The 19,508-nt window shown below is 45.8% G+C and overlaps 1 protein-coding gene across 1 annotated transcript in view; it reads left to right on the top strand.

Annotated features, from left to right (window-relative positions):
* The window catches only part of CECR2 (CECR2 histone acetyl-lysine reader), a 41,595-nt gene that overhangs the window by 918 nt on the left and 21,169 nt on the right, over positions 1-19,508 (top strand). The window contains exons 2-6 of the mRNA XM_075855682.1: positions 15,252-15,346; positions 15,581-15,764; positions 15,854-15,987; positions 18,103-18,186; positions 18,325-18,377. Of these exons, the coding sequence (XP_075711797.1) occupies positions 15,252-15,346; positions 15,581-15,764; positions 15,854-15,987; positions 18,103-18,186; positions 18,325-18,377 (550 nt within the window). The remainder of the gene's footprint in view (positions 1-15,251; positions 15,347-15,580; positions 15,765-15,853; positions 15,988-18,102; positions 18,187-18,324; positions 18,378-19,508) is intronic.

The raw sequence follows: 19,508 nt of genomic DNA, 5'->3' as shown, positions 1-19,508 counted from the left end.
CCCGCCCCCATGGTGCCGTCGGTGGCCGCCCCATGGTGCCGTCGACGGCCGCCCCCCCCCCCCGCCCCCATGGTGCCGTCGGCGGCCGCCCTCCCCCGCCCCCATGGTGCCGTCGGCGGCAGCCCCTCCCACGCCGCATTAACACTGTCGGCGGTAACCGACCACTAATACTCTTGGCTGTAACCCCCTGACCCTTTCCCCATTCTCTTGGGTATTATGGAGAGGGGTTGTGATGGGGGGGGGGGGGTGATCTGAGTATTATGGGGATCGTGGTATCAGCACTTTGGGGTTCTGGTTATTGGGGGGTGTTTGGGTTTGTATTTTGGGGTCAGGGTGCTGTTATTCTGGGGCTGTCAGTATCTGCAGTTTTTTGCGCCTTCATCTCTTCCTGGGGTAATAGTTTTTTTTTATAATTGGGGTAACGGGATCACAGGACCTGTCAGTATTTGGGTGATCAAAGCCGAGGAGTCATGAATGGGAGGGGGGGGGGCGCGGTGTCTGCCGGCAGAGAGATATTGGGGTCACGTAGAGGGTAGTATTTGGGGGGGAGGGGTTGTTGTAGTATTGAGGATGTGGACTTTACTTGGACTCATTGTTGGGGTAACCTTCAGGGATGGTATTAGGGGGCGACAGGGGCACCAGGGTGACCTCACCCCCCTCCCCTCACCCCATCATTTTCTTGGTTTGCCCAGTGTCTTCGGAGGTCTTGTCCCCCCACACACATTGTATATGGGGTCACTCCAGGAGACTCACATCTGCCTGTCCCTGTTTGTTGCCCCGATGTGTGGGGTGTTGCCTGGCACATGCCCCACATCCATGTCTGTCCCTCCCCGGGCATGTCCTGGAGCGGTGGGTGTGGCCTCTATTTGCTGCACTCGCCCATCGGGCACCAGGCGACTAGATTGATGGGTCTTGTAACTGACTAGTGGCATCTGTGATTGATCTGCCCCATAACTATAATAAAAGCCCCCCGCAGGGTGATATTAACCTCTTGGCCGCCACTCATTAGGCTGAGTTCACACACTGCTTTTTTAATGTGCAACTTTCTGGCTGATGAATGCAGAGACAGAGGAGTTAATCTGCCCAAACAAGAAAAACTGCACAATGTGAACCCAGCCTTAGAGTGTCAGCTCTGTTGCCTGCGCGGTGCTGGCCATGCGTCTCCTAAGTTTCCGGTTAGTGATCGGCGTAATGACAAATTATCGTTAATTTACGCCAATTATTAATCTATTGGGATTGATCGTAAACGTATCGTGATCTATGTCCGGACGTGTCACTAATGGCGGCCGGACCGCGATGTGAATCCCTGTGACCGTTTATCGTCTTGTTCCCTCATGTCGTCGGCTCTTTGTGTGATATCTGCTTCTGGGAAAGCTGGGTGATAACTTATAAGAGTGCGGTTACATCTCCTCCAGTCACCCAGCTTTCCCAGGCTCCTGAAGATGTCACTTTATAACTAGGAGGATTTGTTGTTCAGGATTCTGGGAAAGCTGGGTGACAACCAATATGGCCACAATCAGCGCTTCCACATCTGAACAGTAAATCTTCTACACTTTATTGGAACATTTGCCGTTCAGGAGTTTGGGAAAGCTTGGTGACCGGATGCCATAATGAGAAGTTGTCACCCAGTTATAGGGACGATTCGTGTCTAATGGGATTTTTTGCTTTTAAGTCGATCTCATCGCATTAAAAGTAATATTCATTTTGTCCCAAGAGCTGACAATCTATGGGGGTTTTTGTTTTGTCTGGTTTTAACCATTGCTGTTGTGTATGGCTTCAGCTGGTGGGGGGGGGGGGGGTTACTCTTCTCCCCCCTGTCTTTTTTGGGTCGCAGGCTGCTGGGTAAAATGGGGAGGTTTTGTTCTGCGGCTGGAGATAGTTGGTGGGCGGGGGTCTCTTACTCCGGGGAAGCCCCCAGTGTTTGTTTTGTTCTAGGACTTTGTGTCTTCCAGGGGCAGCGTGGCATCTAGGAGGGAACAATACGACTTAGGGGGGGCACGGGCGTCTGTCTTGTTAACTCATTCAGTGCTGCATCAGGAGAGAAACCCACTATGGCCCCATTTCCATTCCCACAGGGGGGGTTAAACCCAGCTTTCCAAGGCTACTGAACGGTAAGCGTTCCTATTGATGCTGCGGTCTTGCAGCCGAGGATTACGCGCTGCATAAATCGATGTGACGCCCCCTGTCGTGGCGGCCAGATTAGTAGTCACCCAGCTTTCCCAGAAACTGATATTATTAGAAACAGTTGTATCGAATTTTGTAACAAAAGAATTTGACTCCACATTTTCTGGGATTTCCTGATTTATTTTTTTTTGGGATTTTTTTTATTTTTTAGAAACAATGTTTCGCCGTGTGACGAGTTACTTTGCCTGGTTGTCACCTCAGTACGGTCATGTCTTCTGGTCCTGAGGGGGTTAATTGAATCTGCCGCCTGTGCGGGGGTCTCGCCTCCCACCTCCTCGTCTCTTGTAGAAGTCTTTGTCCCCCTCCTGTCACTTTGCAGGATAATGTGAAGCTGTTTGTAGTGTAAATGGCGTTTGGGGTCTGTTAAGTGACGCAGGAGAGGGGCTGTTAACCCGTCACTTGCTGAAACGTTCTGCGTCCCGGACGTAACTTTTCCATGGCGGCGTCAGTCATGTGACCCCGACATCTGCGGCTTTAGCAAATGCTAATTATTTTTTTTCCCGTAAAAGTGAATGGGGCATGTCACATGACTGGCGGGGTCATTGTTGCAGTGCAGCTGTTCCATGACGCTTATGAATTGCGCCAAATTTGCGGTCGGCTGGCGCCGTAAAGTGTTACCTATAGACGCAATTTCAACGCACCTCGTCTGCACTGATTGGAGGGACCCGGGTCATATAAAACATTGGGATAGCAAAGAATTACCCTGAACAATCGTCATTCGTGGTCCGATCGTTGAACTTTATCGTTATGTCTCCCGTTCTCTTAAAGGTGTATTACCAGGACAGGCTTTTATGGCATATCCACTGCGTGAACAATTAGGGGCCCGCCCGCTGGGTCCCCACTGATCCGGAGTACGAGGGTGCCCACTTTTCTGTTTCTTTCGCTGACTTTAATGGAAAGTGACTACGCGTTTGTATCTATTTATGGGACCACGCTTGATAATTGGAATATTGCGCCACCGTCTAAATCAACCGCTCCCCATTAGATTGTAATTAAACTCCAAAAGCAGACGACTAATATAGAGTAATTACGATAATGTGTTATCCCTCCGCAAACCGTCTGTGTCGCTGAGACGTAACCGCAGCGCTGACAGAGACCCCAGAAATGTGTAAATAAGAGCCAGAAAAAGGGTCACACCATCTAATCTGCCATTGCACTGATTTTTGTTCACACAGTGTTTTCAGACGTAATTCGGGCGTTTTACGCCACGAATTATGCCTGAAAAAAACGGCTCCATCACGCCGGCAAACATCTGCCCATTGCTTGCAATGGGTTTTACGATGTTCTGTTCCCACGAGGTGTAATTTTACGCGTCGCTGTCAAAATATGGCGCGTAAAAAGACGCCCGCGAAAAAGAAGTTCATGTCACTTCTTGGAACGTTTTGGAGCCGTTTTTCATTGACTACATTGAAAAAACAGCTCCAATAACGGCCGTGAAATACGTCGCGAAAAACGCGAATACATGCAAAAACTTCTGAAAATCAGGAGCTCCGTATTTTCAGACGTTTTTGGTCACTGCGTGTGAACAGAGCCTTACATTTAGCTGTTAAATTCATACCATTGTTTCCTGTTATCAGCCATTTCAGGCATAGGAGAGGCTGACTGTAGTAATCTTCACTGGGATGAGTGACCGGAAGTGCAGAATCCTCCCCTCCCCCCATGATCCCTAATGTGTCATCTATATTTTAGTGCTGAGACATTACATCATATGTGACTGATATCAGCGGCTCCTCTTATATCACTCCAGTACTATTATATCCTCCAGAGACATTACATCATATGTGTGACTGATATCAGCGGCTCCTCTTATATCACTCCAGTACTATTATATCCTCCAGAGACATTACATCATATGTGTGACTGATATCAGCCGCTCCTCTTATATCACTCCAGCACTATTATATCCTCCAGAGACATTACATCATATGTGTGACTGATATCAGCTGCTCCTCTTATATCACTCCAGTACTATTATATCCCCCAGAGACATTACATCATATGTGTGACTGATATCAGCCGCTCCTCTTATAACACTCCAGCACTATTATATCCTCCAGAGACATTACATCATATGTGTGACTGATATCAGCCGCTCCTCTTATATCACTCCAGTACTATTATATCCTCCAGAGACATTACATCATATGTGTGACTGATATCAGCCGCTCCTCTTATATCACTCCAGCACTATTATATCCTCCAGAGACATTACATCATATGTGTGACTGATATCAGCCGCTCCTCTTATATCACTCCAGCACTATTATATCCTCCAGAGACATTACATCATATGTGTGACTGATATCAGCCGCTCCTCTTATATCACTCCAGTACTATTATATCCTCCAGAGACATTACATCATATGTGACTGATATCAGCCGCTCCTCTTATATCACTCCAGTACTATTATATCCTCCAGAGACATTACATCATATATGTGACTGATATCAGCCGCTCCTCTTATATCACTCCAGCACTATTATATCCTCCAGAGACATTACATCATATGTGACTGATATCAGCCGCTCCTCTTATATCACTCCAGTACTATTATATCCTCCAGAGACATTACATCATATGTGACTGATATCAGCCGCTCCTCTTATATCACTCCAGTACTATTATATCCTCCAGAGACATTACATCATATGTGTGACTGATATCAGCCGCTCCTCTTATAACACTCCAGCACTATTATATCCTCCAGAGACATTACATCATATGTGACTGATATCAGCCGCTCCTCTTATATCACTCCAGTACTAATATATCCTCCAGAGACATTACATCATATGTGACTGATATCAGCCGCTCCTCTTATATCACTCCAGTACTATTATATCCTCCAGAGACATTACATCATATGTGACTGATATCAGCCGCTCCTCTTATAACACTCCAGTACTATTATATCCTCCAGAGACATTACATCATATGTGACTGATATCAGCCGCTCCTCTTATATTACTCCAGCACTATTATATCCTCCAGAGACATTACATCATATGTGACTGATATCAGCCGCTCCTCTTATATCACTCCAGTACTATTATATCCTCCAGAGACATTACATCATATGTGACTGATATCAGCCGCTCCTCTTATATCACTCCAGCACTATTATATCCTCCAGAGACATTACATCATATGTGACTGATATCAGCCGCTCCTCTTATATCACTCCAGCACTATTATATCCTCCAGAGACATTACATCATATGTGACTGATATCAGCCACTCCTCTTATATCACTCCAGTACTATTATATCCTCCAGAGACATTACATCATATGTGTGACTGATATCAGCCGCTCCTCTTATAACACTCCAGTACTATTATATCCTCCAGAGACATTACATCATATGTGTGACTGATATCAGCCGCTCCTCTTATAACACTCCAGCACTATTATATCCTCCAGAGACATTACATCATATGTGTGACTGATATCAGCCGCTCCTCTTATATCACTCCAGTACTATTATATCCTCCAGAGACATTACATCATATATGTGACTGATATCAGCCGCTCCTCTTATATCACTCCAGCACTATTATATCCCCCAGAGACATTACATCATATGTGTGACTGATATCAGCCGCTCCTCTTATATCACTCCAGTACTATTATATCCTCCAGAGACATTACATCATATGTGTGACTGATATCAGCCGCTCCTCTTATATCACTCCAGCACTATTATATCCTCCAGAGACATTACATCATATGTGACTGATATCAGCCGCTCCTCTTATATCACTCCAGTACTATTATATCCTCCAGAGACATTACATCATATGTGACTGATATCAGCCGCTCCTCTTATATCACTCCAGTACTATTATATCCTCCAGAGACATTATATCATATGTGACTGATATCAGCCGCTCCTCTTATATCACTCCAGTACTATTATATCCTCCAGAGACATTACATCATATGTGTGACTGATATCAGCCTCTCCTCTTATATCACTCCAGTACTATTATATCCTCCAGACATTACATTATATGTGTGACTGATATCAGCCGCTCCTCTTATAACACTCCAGTACTATTATATCCTCCAGAGACATTACATCATGTGTGACTGATATCAGCCGCTCCTCTTATATCACTCCAGTACTATTATATCCCCCAGAGACATTACATCATATGTGACTGATATCAGCCGCTCCTCTTATAACACTCCAGTACTATTATATCCTCCAGAGACATTACATCATATGTGACTGATATCAGCCGCTCCTCTTATATCACTCCAGTACTATTATATCCTCCAGAGACATTACATCATATGTGTGACTGATATCAGCCTCTCCTCTTATATCACTCCAGTACTATTATATCCTCCAGACATTACATTATATGTGTGACTGATATCAGCCGCTCCTCTTATAACACTCCAGTACTATTATATCCTCCAGAGACATTACATCATGTGTGACTGATATCAGCCGCTCCTCTTATATCACTCCAGTACTATTATATCCCCCAGAGACATTACATCATATGTGACTGATATCAGCCGCTCCTCTTATAACACTCCAGTACTATTATATCCTCCAGAGACATTACATCATATGTGACTGATATCAGCCGCTCCTCTTATATCACTCCAGTACTATTATATCCTCCAGAGACATTACATCATATGTGACTGATATCAGCCGCTCCTCTTATATCACTCCAGTACTATTATATCCTCCAGAGACATTACATCATATGTGTGACTGATATCAGCCGCTCCTCTTATATCACTCCAGTACTATTATATCCCCCAGAGACATTACATCATATGTGTGACTGATATCAGCCGCTCCTCTTATTACACTCCAGTACTATTATATCCTCCAGAGACATTACATCATATGTGACTGATATCAGCCGCTCCTCTTATATCACTCCAGTACTATTATATCCTCCAGACATTACATCACATGTGTGACTGATATCAGCCTCTCCTCTTATATCACTCCAGTACTATTATATCCTCCAGAGACGTTACATCATATGTGACTGATATCAGCCGCTCCTCTTATATCACTCCAGCACTATTATATCCTCCAGAGACATTACATCATATGTGACTGATATCAGCCGCTCCTCTTATATCACTCCAGTACTATTATATCCCCCAGAGACATTACATCATATGTGTGACTGATATCAGCCGCTCCTCTTATAACACTCCAGCACTATTATATCCCCCAGAGACATTACATCATATGTGACTGATATCAGCCGCTCCTCTTATAACACTCCAGCACTATTATATCCTCCAGAGACATTACATCATATGTGACTGATATCAGCCGCTCCTCTTATAACACTCCAGCACTATTATATCCCCCAGAGACATTACATCATATGTGTGACTGATATCAGCCGCTCCTCTTATAACACTCCAGCTCTATTATATCCTCCAGAGACATTACATCATATGTGACTGATATCAGCCGCTCCTCTTATATCACTCCAGTACTATTATATCCTCCAGAGACATTACATCATATGTGACTGATATCAGCCGCTCCTCTTATAACACTCCAGTACTATTATATCCCCCAGAGACATTATATCATATGTGACTGATATCAGCCGCTCCTCTTATAACACTCCAGTACTATTATATCCTCCAGACACATTACATCATATATGTGACTGATATCAGCCGCTCCTCTTATAACACTCCAGTACTATTATATCCTCCAGAGACATTACATCATATGTGACTGATATCAGCCGCTCCTCTTATATCACTCCAGTACTATTATATCCTCCAGAGACATTACATCATGTGTGTGACTGATATCAGCCGCTCCTCTTATAACACTCCAGCACTATTATATCCTCCAGAGACATTACATCATATGTGTGACTGATATCAGCCGCTCCTCTTATATCACTCCAGTACTATTATATCCTCCAGAGACATTACATCATATATGTGACTGATATCAGCCGCTCCTCTTATATCACTCCAGCACTATTATATCCTCCAGAGACATTACATCATATGTGACTGATATCAGCCGCTCCTCTTATATCACTCCAGTACTATTATATCCTCCAGAGACATTACATCATATGTGACTGATATCAGCCTCTCCTCTTATATCACTCCAGTACTATTATATCCTCCAGAGACATTACATCATATATGTGACTGATATCAGCCGCTCCTCTTATATCACTCCAGTACTATTATATCCTCCAGAGACATTACATCATATGTGACTGATATCAGCCGCCCCTCTTATAACACTCCAGCACTATTATATCCTCCAGAGACATTACATCATATGTGACTGATATCAGCCGCTCCTCTTATATCACTCCAGCACTATTATATCCTCCAGAGACATTACATCATATGTGACTGATATCAGCCGCTCCTCTTATATCACTCCAGCACTATTATATCCTCCAGAGACATTACATCATATGTGTGACTGATATCAGCCGCTCCTCTTATATCACTCCAGCACTATTATATCCTCCAGAGACATTACATTATATGTGACTGATATCAGCCGCTCCTCTTATATCACTCCAGTACTATTATATCCTCAAGAGACATTACATCATATGTGACTGATATCAGCCGCTCCTCTTATATCACTCCAGTACTATTATATCCTCCAGAGACATTACATCATATGTGACTGATATCAGCCGCTCCTCTTATATCACTCCAGCACTATTATATCCTCCAGAGACATTACATTATATGTGACTGATATCAGCCGCTCCTCTTATATCACTCCAGTACTATTATATCCTCAAGAGACATTACATCATATGTGACTGATATCAGCCGCTCCTCTTATATCACTCCAGCACTATTATATCCTCCAGAGACATTACATCATATGTGACTGATATCAGCCGCTCCTCTTATAACACTCCAGTACTATTATATCCTCCAGAGACATTACATCATATGTGTGACTGATATCAGCCGCTCCTCTTATATCACTCCAGCACTATTATATCCTCCAGAGGCAGAAGGGGAGAAATGCGCAGCAAAATCCACCATGTGTATCGGTACCCTGGCGTTACTGGCCCTTTAAGCAGTCTCAAGAGCTTGCAATCTAAACTCTCCAGCATCTTTTTCTTCAATAATGTCCTGTTGGAGGACACAATACTATGCAGGTATTTTGGGATATTCACTGGTCGGTATTGAGGAGCAGCTGAGCGCAGCATTATATCCCAGGTTGCTGCTGTAGCAGAGCGCACACACGTGGCTTTGTGTTATGGTAGAGATGAGGGGACGACTCTGACTCTTTCTTGTAAATTGGAGACGCCCCCTCCCCTCCCCTCCTGACGTAGTCCTGGGAGCTGAGTGGCTGGGAGGAGCGGTGTCGAACTGACCTCCATCCAACTCCATTCAAAGACCAAAATGTCAGGAGTGACAAGACTTCACCCCAATAGCCCACTGCTCTGATATCCCACTCATAGGGGTACAGCAAGCTGAGATATGGGGGGTTGTTTGCAGGACCCTCGCACTGCTTTGACTTGGAGGGGACGGATGGTCACCAGATGTTTTCTTCCAAAAAATTGTGGCTCTGGAAGGTTTTTCCAAATTAAAAAATGTAAATCTTTTTGTGACTTCTCGACCCTGCAGGGCCGCTATTATATTAGTCCGGGAAAGCAGGTCCATGTGGCCCCTGGACGGTGGGTGGCCCCCAATATCGTAAGGAACCGTTTGATATTTTCCCACAATAAGTAGGAAAAACTTTTTTTTTTTTTTCCTGACAAATTTTAAAATTATATACAAAATCATCTAAAAATGTATTTTTATTTTAAACTTCTTGTTCCCGGGACCTCCTAGGGCTCTATTGTCCTGGGTGCTTGAATAGAATCTAAAAAATAAATTCTGCAGCGCTGACGGGACGCGGTGACGTCAAACAACGCTTCAGCAGGTATAATGATGGGAGTTTTCTGACTGGCCACTGGGGGAGCTGTTCTGTTGCTGCCGGAGTCCATCCCTGCCGGTTGTTGTAAAACTGCATCAAGAAGCGGGCACGCCGTGTCCTAATCTGTGCCACCTTCTATTGCTACCTGATTCCATCATCCTGTTACTCGCCCTCCCTCCGTTCCGCTCGTGTAAACTCCTCGCCCTGTTTTGTGCTCTGCGCTCGTTACCACGCGGCCAACTGGGAGATCCCAGGTGCAGCGCAGCAGCTGCAGGGCTGATTATAGTGTGAGATGGGACCGGTAAAGCCGCCCCAGACCCTCTGAATTCTCTCATCAGCAGTCCCGTCACACAGGTCCTGGAGGAGCCAAGCAAGAAAAAATACAGAAAACGACCGCCTGTCCCCAGACGCTGCGACGCCGCGTTAACTCCTCGCAACCATTATGACTAACCGCAAAACAGATCCTATTGATTTCAATGGGATCTCATATTATTCCAAAATTCCAAATCAGATATTTTGCGTTTGGCGCCGCGTGTCAGTCTCTCCACACAGTGTATACGTTTTACCTGGAGTGTTCCTTTAAGTTCGGATTCAATATGGCGTCCCCTGATATTGCCCAGGCTGCGTTCACGTTTCTGAGCATGTGTCCGACCGCCATCTTATGTCTTGTAGCGTTCTGGACAGAAGGGCGAACGTTTCTTTGCGGATTACGGGTTGCTTTATCCCTGTGTATCACAAAGTGGTCACTTGGTCGCCGCAGTTTTTATAGGCGGTGAACGTTTTTACTAATGCGCATCTGTGGTGGCGAGCGTTTGTTTTCGACCACCGGTAACTGTTGATTTCTCGCGTTTATTTTAATAATCGGCGGATGTAAATAAAACCGTATACATCTGGGTCCAGGTAAGAATTCAGCGCTGTATGGAGACACCGGATGATGGCGCACGCGCACAGCGCCATAACTCAGAACCTGCGCCCCGGGTATCGCCGTACAGACACACGTGTGAGACGTGGACAGGAGTGGCAGTCGTGTTTATTTAATCCAAACCCTTTTAAGACGCCTCAATGTGCATTTGAGCATCAGAAAATATGTGACCCCCAAGAATGAAGAAACTGCGGACAGTCTGCAGGTGGCACCCCGCGACCCGTCAGTGCCGTAATCGCGGACCGTACACACCGCTACGCCCGTGTGCAGGAGCTCTGATAGGTTATTATTGAATTTTTCTAAAGTCTACTAATAGGGAGCTCTAGTGGACCTTTTGGTGCCCCCCGCAGGATCCCCTGGCCGGCCAGTCCAACAGTGGACTAGAGGCTTGATAGAGGACAGCGGTCCCTTCATGCTAGTGAGCTGCTCGCGGACCCCCTTATTGATACTGACGTGACTCAATGATAAGCCACAAGATGGTTAAATGTGAACAGAGTCCTAGTATGGGCTCAGATTTGTGGTCCTGTATTCAGCTCACAATTAGAACTTATAACCTATCCACAGGACAGGTTATTAGTGTCTGATCGCTGGGGGTCCTACTGCTGGAACCCCCACAAAACACAAGGGTCCCTGTCCTCCCCGTTTCAATGAAGTGGAGGCCGAGCACGCAGGGGCCGCCAAAGCGAGTACAGCGCAGTCTCCGGCAGTCCTATCGATTTTGAATGGAGAAGCCGCGTACGTGCTCGACCGCCGTTCCATTCAAGCAGGAAACACATGGACCCTTGTGATTGGAGGGGGTCCCAGTGGTCGGGGCCCCCAAACTTCACCTTAACCATGGATAGGTGATAAGTTTCAATTCTATAATTATTTCCACGCAGAGGAAAACTCTTCCTGGTTTACAAAACAAAATATTGGGGGCACATGGATTATAGATGGGGGGCCCTGTAAGAAAGGGTGGTGGGGGGGGGGGTCACATACTTTCCCAAACTGTGTCCTCGTTTCATAAGAGGTTTTTGTTGACGCAGAGCTGCGGGGAGGTGGTCGGGCCTCATGTCTCCCTATCCTGGTGTTGGGCTTTGTTGTGGGGGCATGGGGGAGGATGCCCGGCAGGGGGTGGGTGTGCGCTCTTGTAAACACCCCCAGCCCCCAAGGCCATTTGCTTTTGATATGTCAAATAGATTCTTTCATGGAGCCGGTGTCGGGTTTTAACCTGTTCATTCCTCAAGAGACCAAAACTGTACATAGAAAATCAGAACGGTCGTCTTCTATGACCTGAGGGGGACGCGTGTGCGGTTCTGACGATCTGAGGTCTAGAACTGAAGAGTAATTCGGACCTACAAGTTGGCGCCAGGTGTCAGCGCAGGTCAGATATCCTCAATGTGGCACGCCGGGCACAACTACAACCTGCTACAAAGTGACAACCGTCTTGGGCGTCATTTGGTGTCTCTCCCTTACTCCACCCGAGTGGCGATCATTAGCGATTATCCATATTTGTATGTTGCTAAAACGATCGGTTCTGGTTTTGTCTCGATTGCAATGATTTAAAAAGGTTTTTCATGCTGATTGTAAGCAGACATCTTGCTGTGTATGTCCCTTTAAGAACCAGCATCCCAATACGGCTCTACATCTTGCTGTGTATGTCCCTTTAAGAACCAGCATCCCAATACGGCTCTAGTTTCATTAGGGGCAAATTGGCACAGGTAGGTTTACACCATTACCCCCTAGGCAGGAATTACACATCCGAAATGGGCCCCTGGCCAGAGTAGTTGCAAGCGGATGTAGACCGAGGGGCCCATGTCACACTAATGACACAGCAACGCCTTATAGATTGTCAGCTCTTTGTCCTAGCGAAAGGATTTCATGCTGCGAGGTAGCGATGAGAACTTATATACAGAGGGGGTATATGGTGTAGGGGCACAACATGTGTATATGACCGGGCTGGATTCCAGCATCCCAAAATCTGGAGGGAATCTGGGCAGGTCAAAAGTTCAGCAGGACATCAGCATTCGGCTGGGACCAGGGGAAGGGGGTGTGGAGGGCTAATGGGGAAATCTGATGAACATTCCCTTACAGGAGGGTCCGCAGCCCCCCCCCCCCTTCACGTAGAGGGCAGATCACCAGAAAGTGGTCAACACAAATCACCCCGTGTCAATGAGAGCTGCGGGCTATTGTGCGGCCGGCTCCGCCGCAGGGTGATCGGGCGCCTGGTGCCCATGCTGCACGTTTTTGTGGCTTTATTGCATTTGTACGCTACGTTTGTTTGCAAAACCACAGCAAAAAAAAAAAATCCACCGTTTTGCAAAATCTGTGTTTTTATATATTGTTCGAGTTTCCCGGTGTGAACAGACCCCAGATGTCTGTCTGAGGTCCAGGGTGTTTAGCTCACAGAGGATTGTGTAATGTAACGAGCCCTCAGCTGTGAGAAGTATTAGGTCCGTAGAGGCTTTCAGCCGTAAACAACATTTTACCATTCACTGAAAGCAAGCGGAGATTATGAAAGCGGTGGAGGATTGATACATAAAGTGTGTTAGAAAGCTGCAGAACGGTTTCGTCATACAATGATTAAGACCTGTATTGTGGGGTACATTCACATGGAGCTCTGCCTGGGTCACCCACGTTCACTGACTGGTAGCACTTGTAGGTAATCCGCCACAAATAGTTCCGGTAGACGAGGCATTTGTTCTATAATACGTTCTACATCTGAAAGTTTCGTCACCGCTTTATTTGCAGATCCGATCTCGCTCTTCGTGCGTTTTTCGGGCGCTGCGGTCACGGATGTTTTTAGCGGAGGCTGTTGCCCCCCCCCCCCCATTCCCTGTCCCGGCTGTAGGATTTGGCGACAGATGGGCAGACACTTGTGCCTCGGCGCTGCGGAGCGGACTGATTTAAGGGGCCGGGGTTTAGTCTTGAGCGATGTCACTAATGACCTGTTGTGTCAGCGGCCGACGTTGGCGTTGGAGTGCGATCCCCTTCTCGCTCGCCCATTGTCTGCCTCACCCCAGGAAGACTCGGGACGTCTCCAGCGCTCCGCAGGGCCCTGGGCTGCTCTTAAAGGCCTTTTCTTTTATCCGCTCTTTCCTTTCATTGCGTGTTTGTTTAATTCTGCTGCGTGAGGGGCTTCTGCATGTGCGTGCATAATGGGTACAGGGTCCTCAAACGCCCCCCCCCCCCTGCTGCCACCCTGTCTGTCTAAAGTCACAACAGCAGAAGTAAGAGGACTGTCATGGCAGTGACAGCTGGGCCTTTTAACCCCTTGCGTGCTGTAGAGCCCGGAGCTCCCTTTTGTGCCCTCACCAGCATGGTCCGACGCAGCCGGAGAAGCGACATGCCCTATCTTCGGGCGTTCACGTCTCTGACCTCCCATTGGCATCAATGGGAGGTAGAGAAAGCGTTTTTGCTGTGACGCTCAATGGCCGCGGGCAAATATCGCAGCAAACGGCGTGCAGGCAGATCAAAATTCCAGATGGAATTTTGAGGCAGAATTTTCTGCATGCAAAAAAACTCAGTGTGAACAGGGCCTATAACTGGTCTCATAGGTTTTGCCACGTTGCTCTGGCCCAGATTTCTGTCATTGCGTTTGAATCGTTGTGTAATGGAAAGTTCTGCCGCTTTTTAATAGAATTTGTGTTTCATTTTCACACCGTTTTTGAGAACTCTGATTTCTGTCGGTGAATGGAAAAATTGTTTTTACTTTCACAAGCTACGAAGATCTAATACTTCTCACAGTTGAGGGTTTGTTCCAATTGTAATCAGTCTAGACTATCCGATACATTTTTCCAGCTCTCGTACATTGTAACAAACGATCAAAACAGGAGGAGGATTTTGTCTTTAGCTCACAGAGGATTGTCTAGATGCCATACAATTGTTCCCATTCACTGACAGCAAGCGGAAATCTGGAAAATGGTGAGGAAATGCAACACAAAGTGTGTTAGAAAGTTGCAGGACTTTTCCCTTTAACACAGAATGTTTCATGCAGAATTCCATGCAGCGCACTCATACCTGGAGGGGGGGGGGGTAGATCACTGCTCATCCTGAGCTTCCTGGTCCATGAACCGAGTACTAGAACATGTACAAGGGCAGAGAGAGCAGGGTGGTATCGATGGCTGATAGAGGAGGACAGTAGCTTATCTTGAGCTGATATATAGTGCGCAATTGTTGATCGATTTTGTATTTTTTATTTTTTTAAATTTATTTTTTTATTTATATTTTTTTTATGCTACAGGAATTGGAAGACGCGTTGTACCGAGATGACGTGGAGTTCCTCAGTGAGCTCCTGGCCTGTCTCTTACAGGGCTGCTATCAGCGACATGACATCACGTAAGTGCCCGGGTGAATATAAGATCCGTGTTTACATCTGCGGAAGCAATGACGCCGTGCTGCCGCCGTCACGTGACTGTTACCAGCAGCGTCCGATGGGCCACTTGTAATGGGGTCTGTTGGTTTCCGTCTTTAGATTTATTTTTCCCATCAAGTCTGACGGAATTTGCGACGCAGCCGCCAATGCAAATGTGAACAGAGCCTAACATGTCACGTCTTCTGTCACTCTCCCAGGCCTCAGACCTTCCACATATACCTGGAGGACATCATTAACTACCGCTGGGAACTGGAAGAAGGGAAACCCAACCCACTCAAGGGGACCAGTTACCAACAGCTGCCGCTGTGCACCAGGCTGGAGATCCTGCACCGTCTGTGTGACTACCGGCTGGACGCAGACGACGTCTTTGACCTCCTTAAGGTGCGTCTCTTCCTCCTTTCCTAACCCGCAATCCAAACTGCACAAAAGCAGGAAAATGAATACAACGTCTTGTTCTGTTCTGTTGCCAGGGCCTGGACGGGGACAGTCTGCGCGTGGAGCCGCTCGGAGAAGATTCCTTTGGTAACTTATACTGGTATTTCTATGGGACTAGACTCTACAAAGAAGAACCATCCTGGGAGAAGAGGCAGCGGGCGCTGGAAGAGTAAGGATTATAAAGACACACAATTATTTTATGGTTGAAATCAAATTGCATATTGAATTAATATCCAGCAGAGTCACTGTGTACATACATTACTGATCCTGAGTTATATCCTGTATTATACTCCAGAGCTGCACTCACTATTCTGCTGGTGGAGTCACTGTGTACATACATTACATTACTTATCCTGTACTGATCCTGAGTTACAGCCTGTATTATACTGCAGAGCTGCACTCACTATTCTACTGGTGGAGTCACTGTGTACATACATTACATTACTTATCCTGTACTGATCCTGAGATACATCCTGTATTATACTCCAGAGCTGCATTCACTATTCTGCTGGTGGAGTCACTGTGTACATACATTACATTACTTATCCTGTACTGATCCTGAGTTATATCCTGTATTATACTCCAGAGCTGCACTCACTATTCTGCTGGTGGAGTCACTGTGTACATACATTACATTACTTATCCTGTACTGATCCTGAGATACATCCTGTATTATACTCCAGAGCTGCACTCACTATTCTGCTGGTGGAGTCACTGTGTACATACATTACATTACTTATCCTGTACTGATCCTGAGTTACATCCTGTATTATACTCCAGAGCTGCACTCACTATTCTGCTGGTGGAGTCACTGTGTACATACATTACATTACTTATCCTGTACTGATCCTGAGTTATATCCTGTATTATACTCCAGAGCTGCACTCACTATTCTGCTGGTGATGTCACAGTGTACATACATTACATTACTAATCCTGTACTGATCCTGAGTTATATCCTGTATTATACTCCAGAGCTGCACTCACTATTCTGCTGGAGGAGTCACTGTGTACATACATTACATTACTTATCCTGTACTGATCCGGAGTTATATCCTGTATTATACTCCAGAGCTGCATTCACTATTCTGCTGGTGGAGTCACTGTGTACATACATTACATTACTTATCCTGTACTGATCCTGAGTTATATCTTGTATTATACTGCAGAGCTGCACTCACTATTCTGCTGGTGGAGTCACTGTGTACATACATTACATTACTTATCCTGTACTGATCCTGAGTTATATCCTGTATTATACTCCAGAGCTGCACTCACTATTCTGCTGGTGGAGTGACTGTGTACATTACATTACTGATCCTGTACTGATCCGGAGTTATATCCTGTATTATACTCCAGAGCTGCACTCACTATTCTGCTGGTGTAGTCACTGTGTACATACATTACATTACTGATCCTGAGTTACATCCTGTATTATACTCCAGAGCTGCACTCACTATTCTGCTGGTGGAGTCACTGTGTACATACATTACATTACTTATCCTGTACTGATCCTGAGTTACATCCTGTATTATACTCCAGAGCTGCACTCACTATTCTGCTGGTGGAGTCACTGTGTACATACATTACATTACTTATCCTGTACTGATCCTGAGTTATATCCTGTATTATACTCCAGAGCTGCACTCACTATTCTGCTGGTGGAGTCACTGTGTACATATATTACATTACTTATCCTGTACTGATCCTGAGTTACATCCTGTATTATACTCCAGAGCTGCACCCACTATTCTGCTGGTGGAGTCACTGTGTACATACATTACATTACTTATCCTGTACTGATCCTGAGTTATATCCTGTATTATACTGCAGAGCTGCACTCATTATTCTGCTTGTTCAAATCTGAAATCTCCCAACATTTCCTGCTTGTTCTGTATCTTCCGAGCTTGCTCTGGTGATTGTACAGAGCCGGGTGTAAAGACAACACTACCCAGAATGCCAATCATCTAATGTATTAAACCTTTAATTTCGCCGTATTCTAAGTGCTCAGCTCGGCTATTATTAGTGTCTGACTGTACAAGCTTGCTGACTGTTTCCTTCAACAACCAGCATCCTTGTGAGTGCAGCTATTCTTCCTGGTGACTGGGAAAGAAATATACGAAGTAACTTATGATATATATTCTTTGTAATGTGGTGACGGAGGGCAGAAGACTTGATCGCATTTATTAAGGTGGATTCCCAGGTGAAGCTTCATTTCTAAGTAGTTGGTGGTGATTTTTTTTTCCAGTTCTTTAATGTTAATTTCCATGTCCTCGTGATTTCAGAGCTGCTGCGGCGCCCGACAAGCCTGTGAGGAAGAGAGGACGTCCTCCCAAGAAGAAAATATTACTGGAGGAGACCGTCATCAGGTGCGACTTTGCCTTCTACTTCCCATGGGGCAAATAAACGTCATGTACAGTACATAGAGATCAGTGACTGGGGGAGGGGCAGCGTTATAACATCATCCCCGCCTCAAAATAATTCACTTTTTTTTTTTTTTTTTATAGTGAGAAATTCGACTTCAAGCCGCCAGCAACGGAGGGACTGAAGAATGAGAACGGTAAGAGACGTAACACATGTCCTGTATTAATACGGGAAACTTCTATTAATCCGGCACCTAATGGTCCGGAAATCATGTCAATCACACGGAGACCATGATAGTCCCACGCCGGATTAATGTGAGGTTACCCGATGGGCTGCGTTCACACGTCGCGGTCATATTGCGATAGATTTTTGCAGCGAAAAATCAATGCAGAAAAAATGCGATCCGGTGTCTGTGAAATATTATAGAATGAAAAGTTCTGCAACTTTCTAATAGACTTTGCGATTTGATACCATTTTCAGGATCTCTGCTTGCTGTCCGTGAACCTTCTTGTATAGATCTAATACTGCTTACTTATTCCCTGTCCTGATGAATTGCTACAATGTATCAGTCCGGAGTCCAGGATGTTTAGCTCCTGCTTTGGATTCATTGGGGGGAGGTTTACAGCGCAAAAACGCGCCTGAATTCTGTCTCTAGTTGCGTCGAAAATGAAGTGCACCAAATTTTTCACGTGACTTTTTACGCCTCTCCGGAATGGGTGTGGCAAAAAAGTCTTAAAACGCGCCAGATTTATTAACCCCTTAGGGCACCAGGACGCACCGGTACGTCCCGGTGCAGGGGGAGAAGTATGGAGCCTGCCCCATATGCTGCAGGTGTCGGCTGTGTTTTACAGCTGACACCCAGGACTAACAGCCGGGAGCAGCGATCGTGCTGTTCCTGGCTGTTTAACCCCTCAAATGCTGCGGTCAATCGCGACCGCAGCATCTGAGGAGTTGAAAAGAGGGGGAAGGCCCCCTCCGACAGCACATCGCCCTCCCTGCAAAGATGTCGGGGGGGTGATGATGGTTATGGCAGCCTAGGGGCCTAATGAAGGCCCCCAGGGCTGCCTTTACTCTGCCTCTGTTAAGCCCTGCCTGTAAAACTGACGATATACTGTAATACATTAGTATTGCAGATATTGTACCAGCGATCTAACGATCGGTGGTTCATGTCCCCTAGGGGGGCTAATAAAATGTGTAAAAAGAAGGGAAATAAAGTTTTTAGTAGTGAAAAAAAAATTAAAAGTTCAAAAAAAAAACCTTTTCCCATTTTTCCTCTACAGTAATGTAAAAAAAAAAAAAAAGTAACCAAAACTGTTATCGCTGCGTC

This window comes from Rhinoderma darwinii, chromosome 3 (genome assembly GCF_050947455.1).
Source record: "Rhinoderma darwinii isolate aRhiDar2 chromosome 3, aRhiDar2.hap1, whole genome shotgun sequence".
In the NCBI taxonomy this organism is placed as follows: Eukaryota; Metazoa; Chordata; class Amphibia; order Anura; family Rhinodermatidae; genus Rhinoderma; species Rhinoderma darwinii.
The sequence above is the reverse complement of the archived record's forward strand: the minus strand, read 5'-3'. Positions and strand labels throughout refer to the sequence as shown.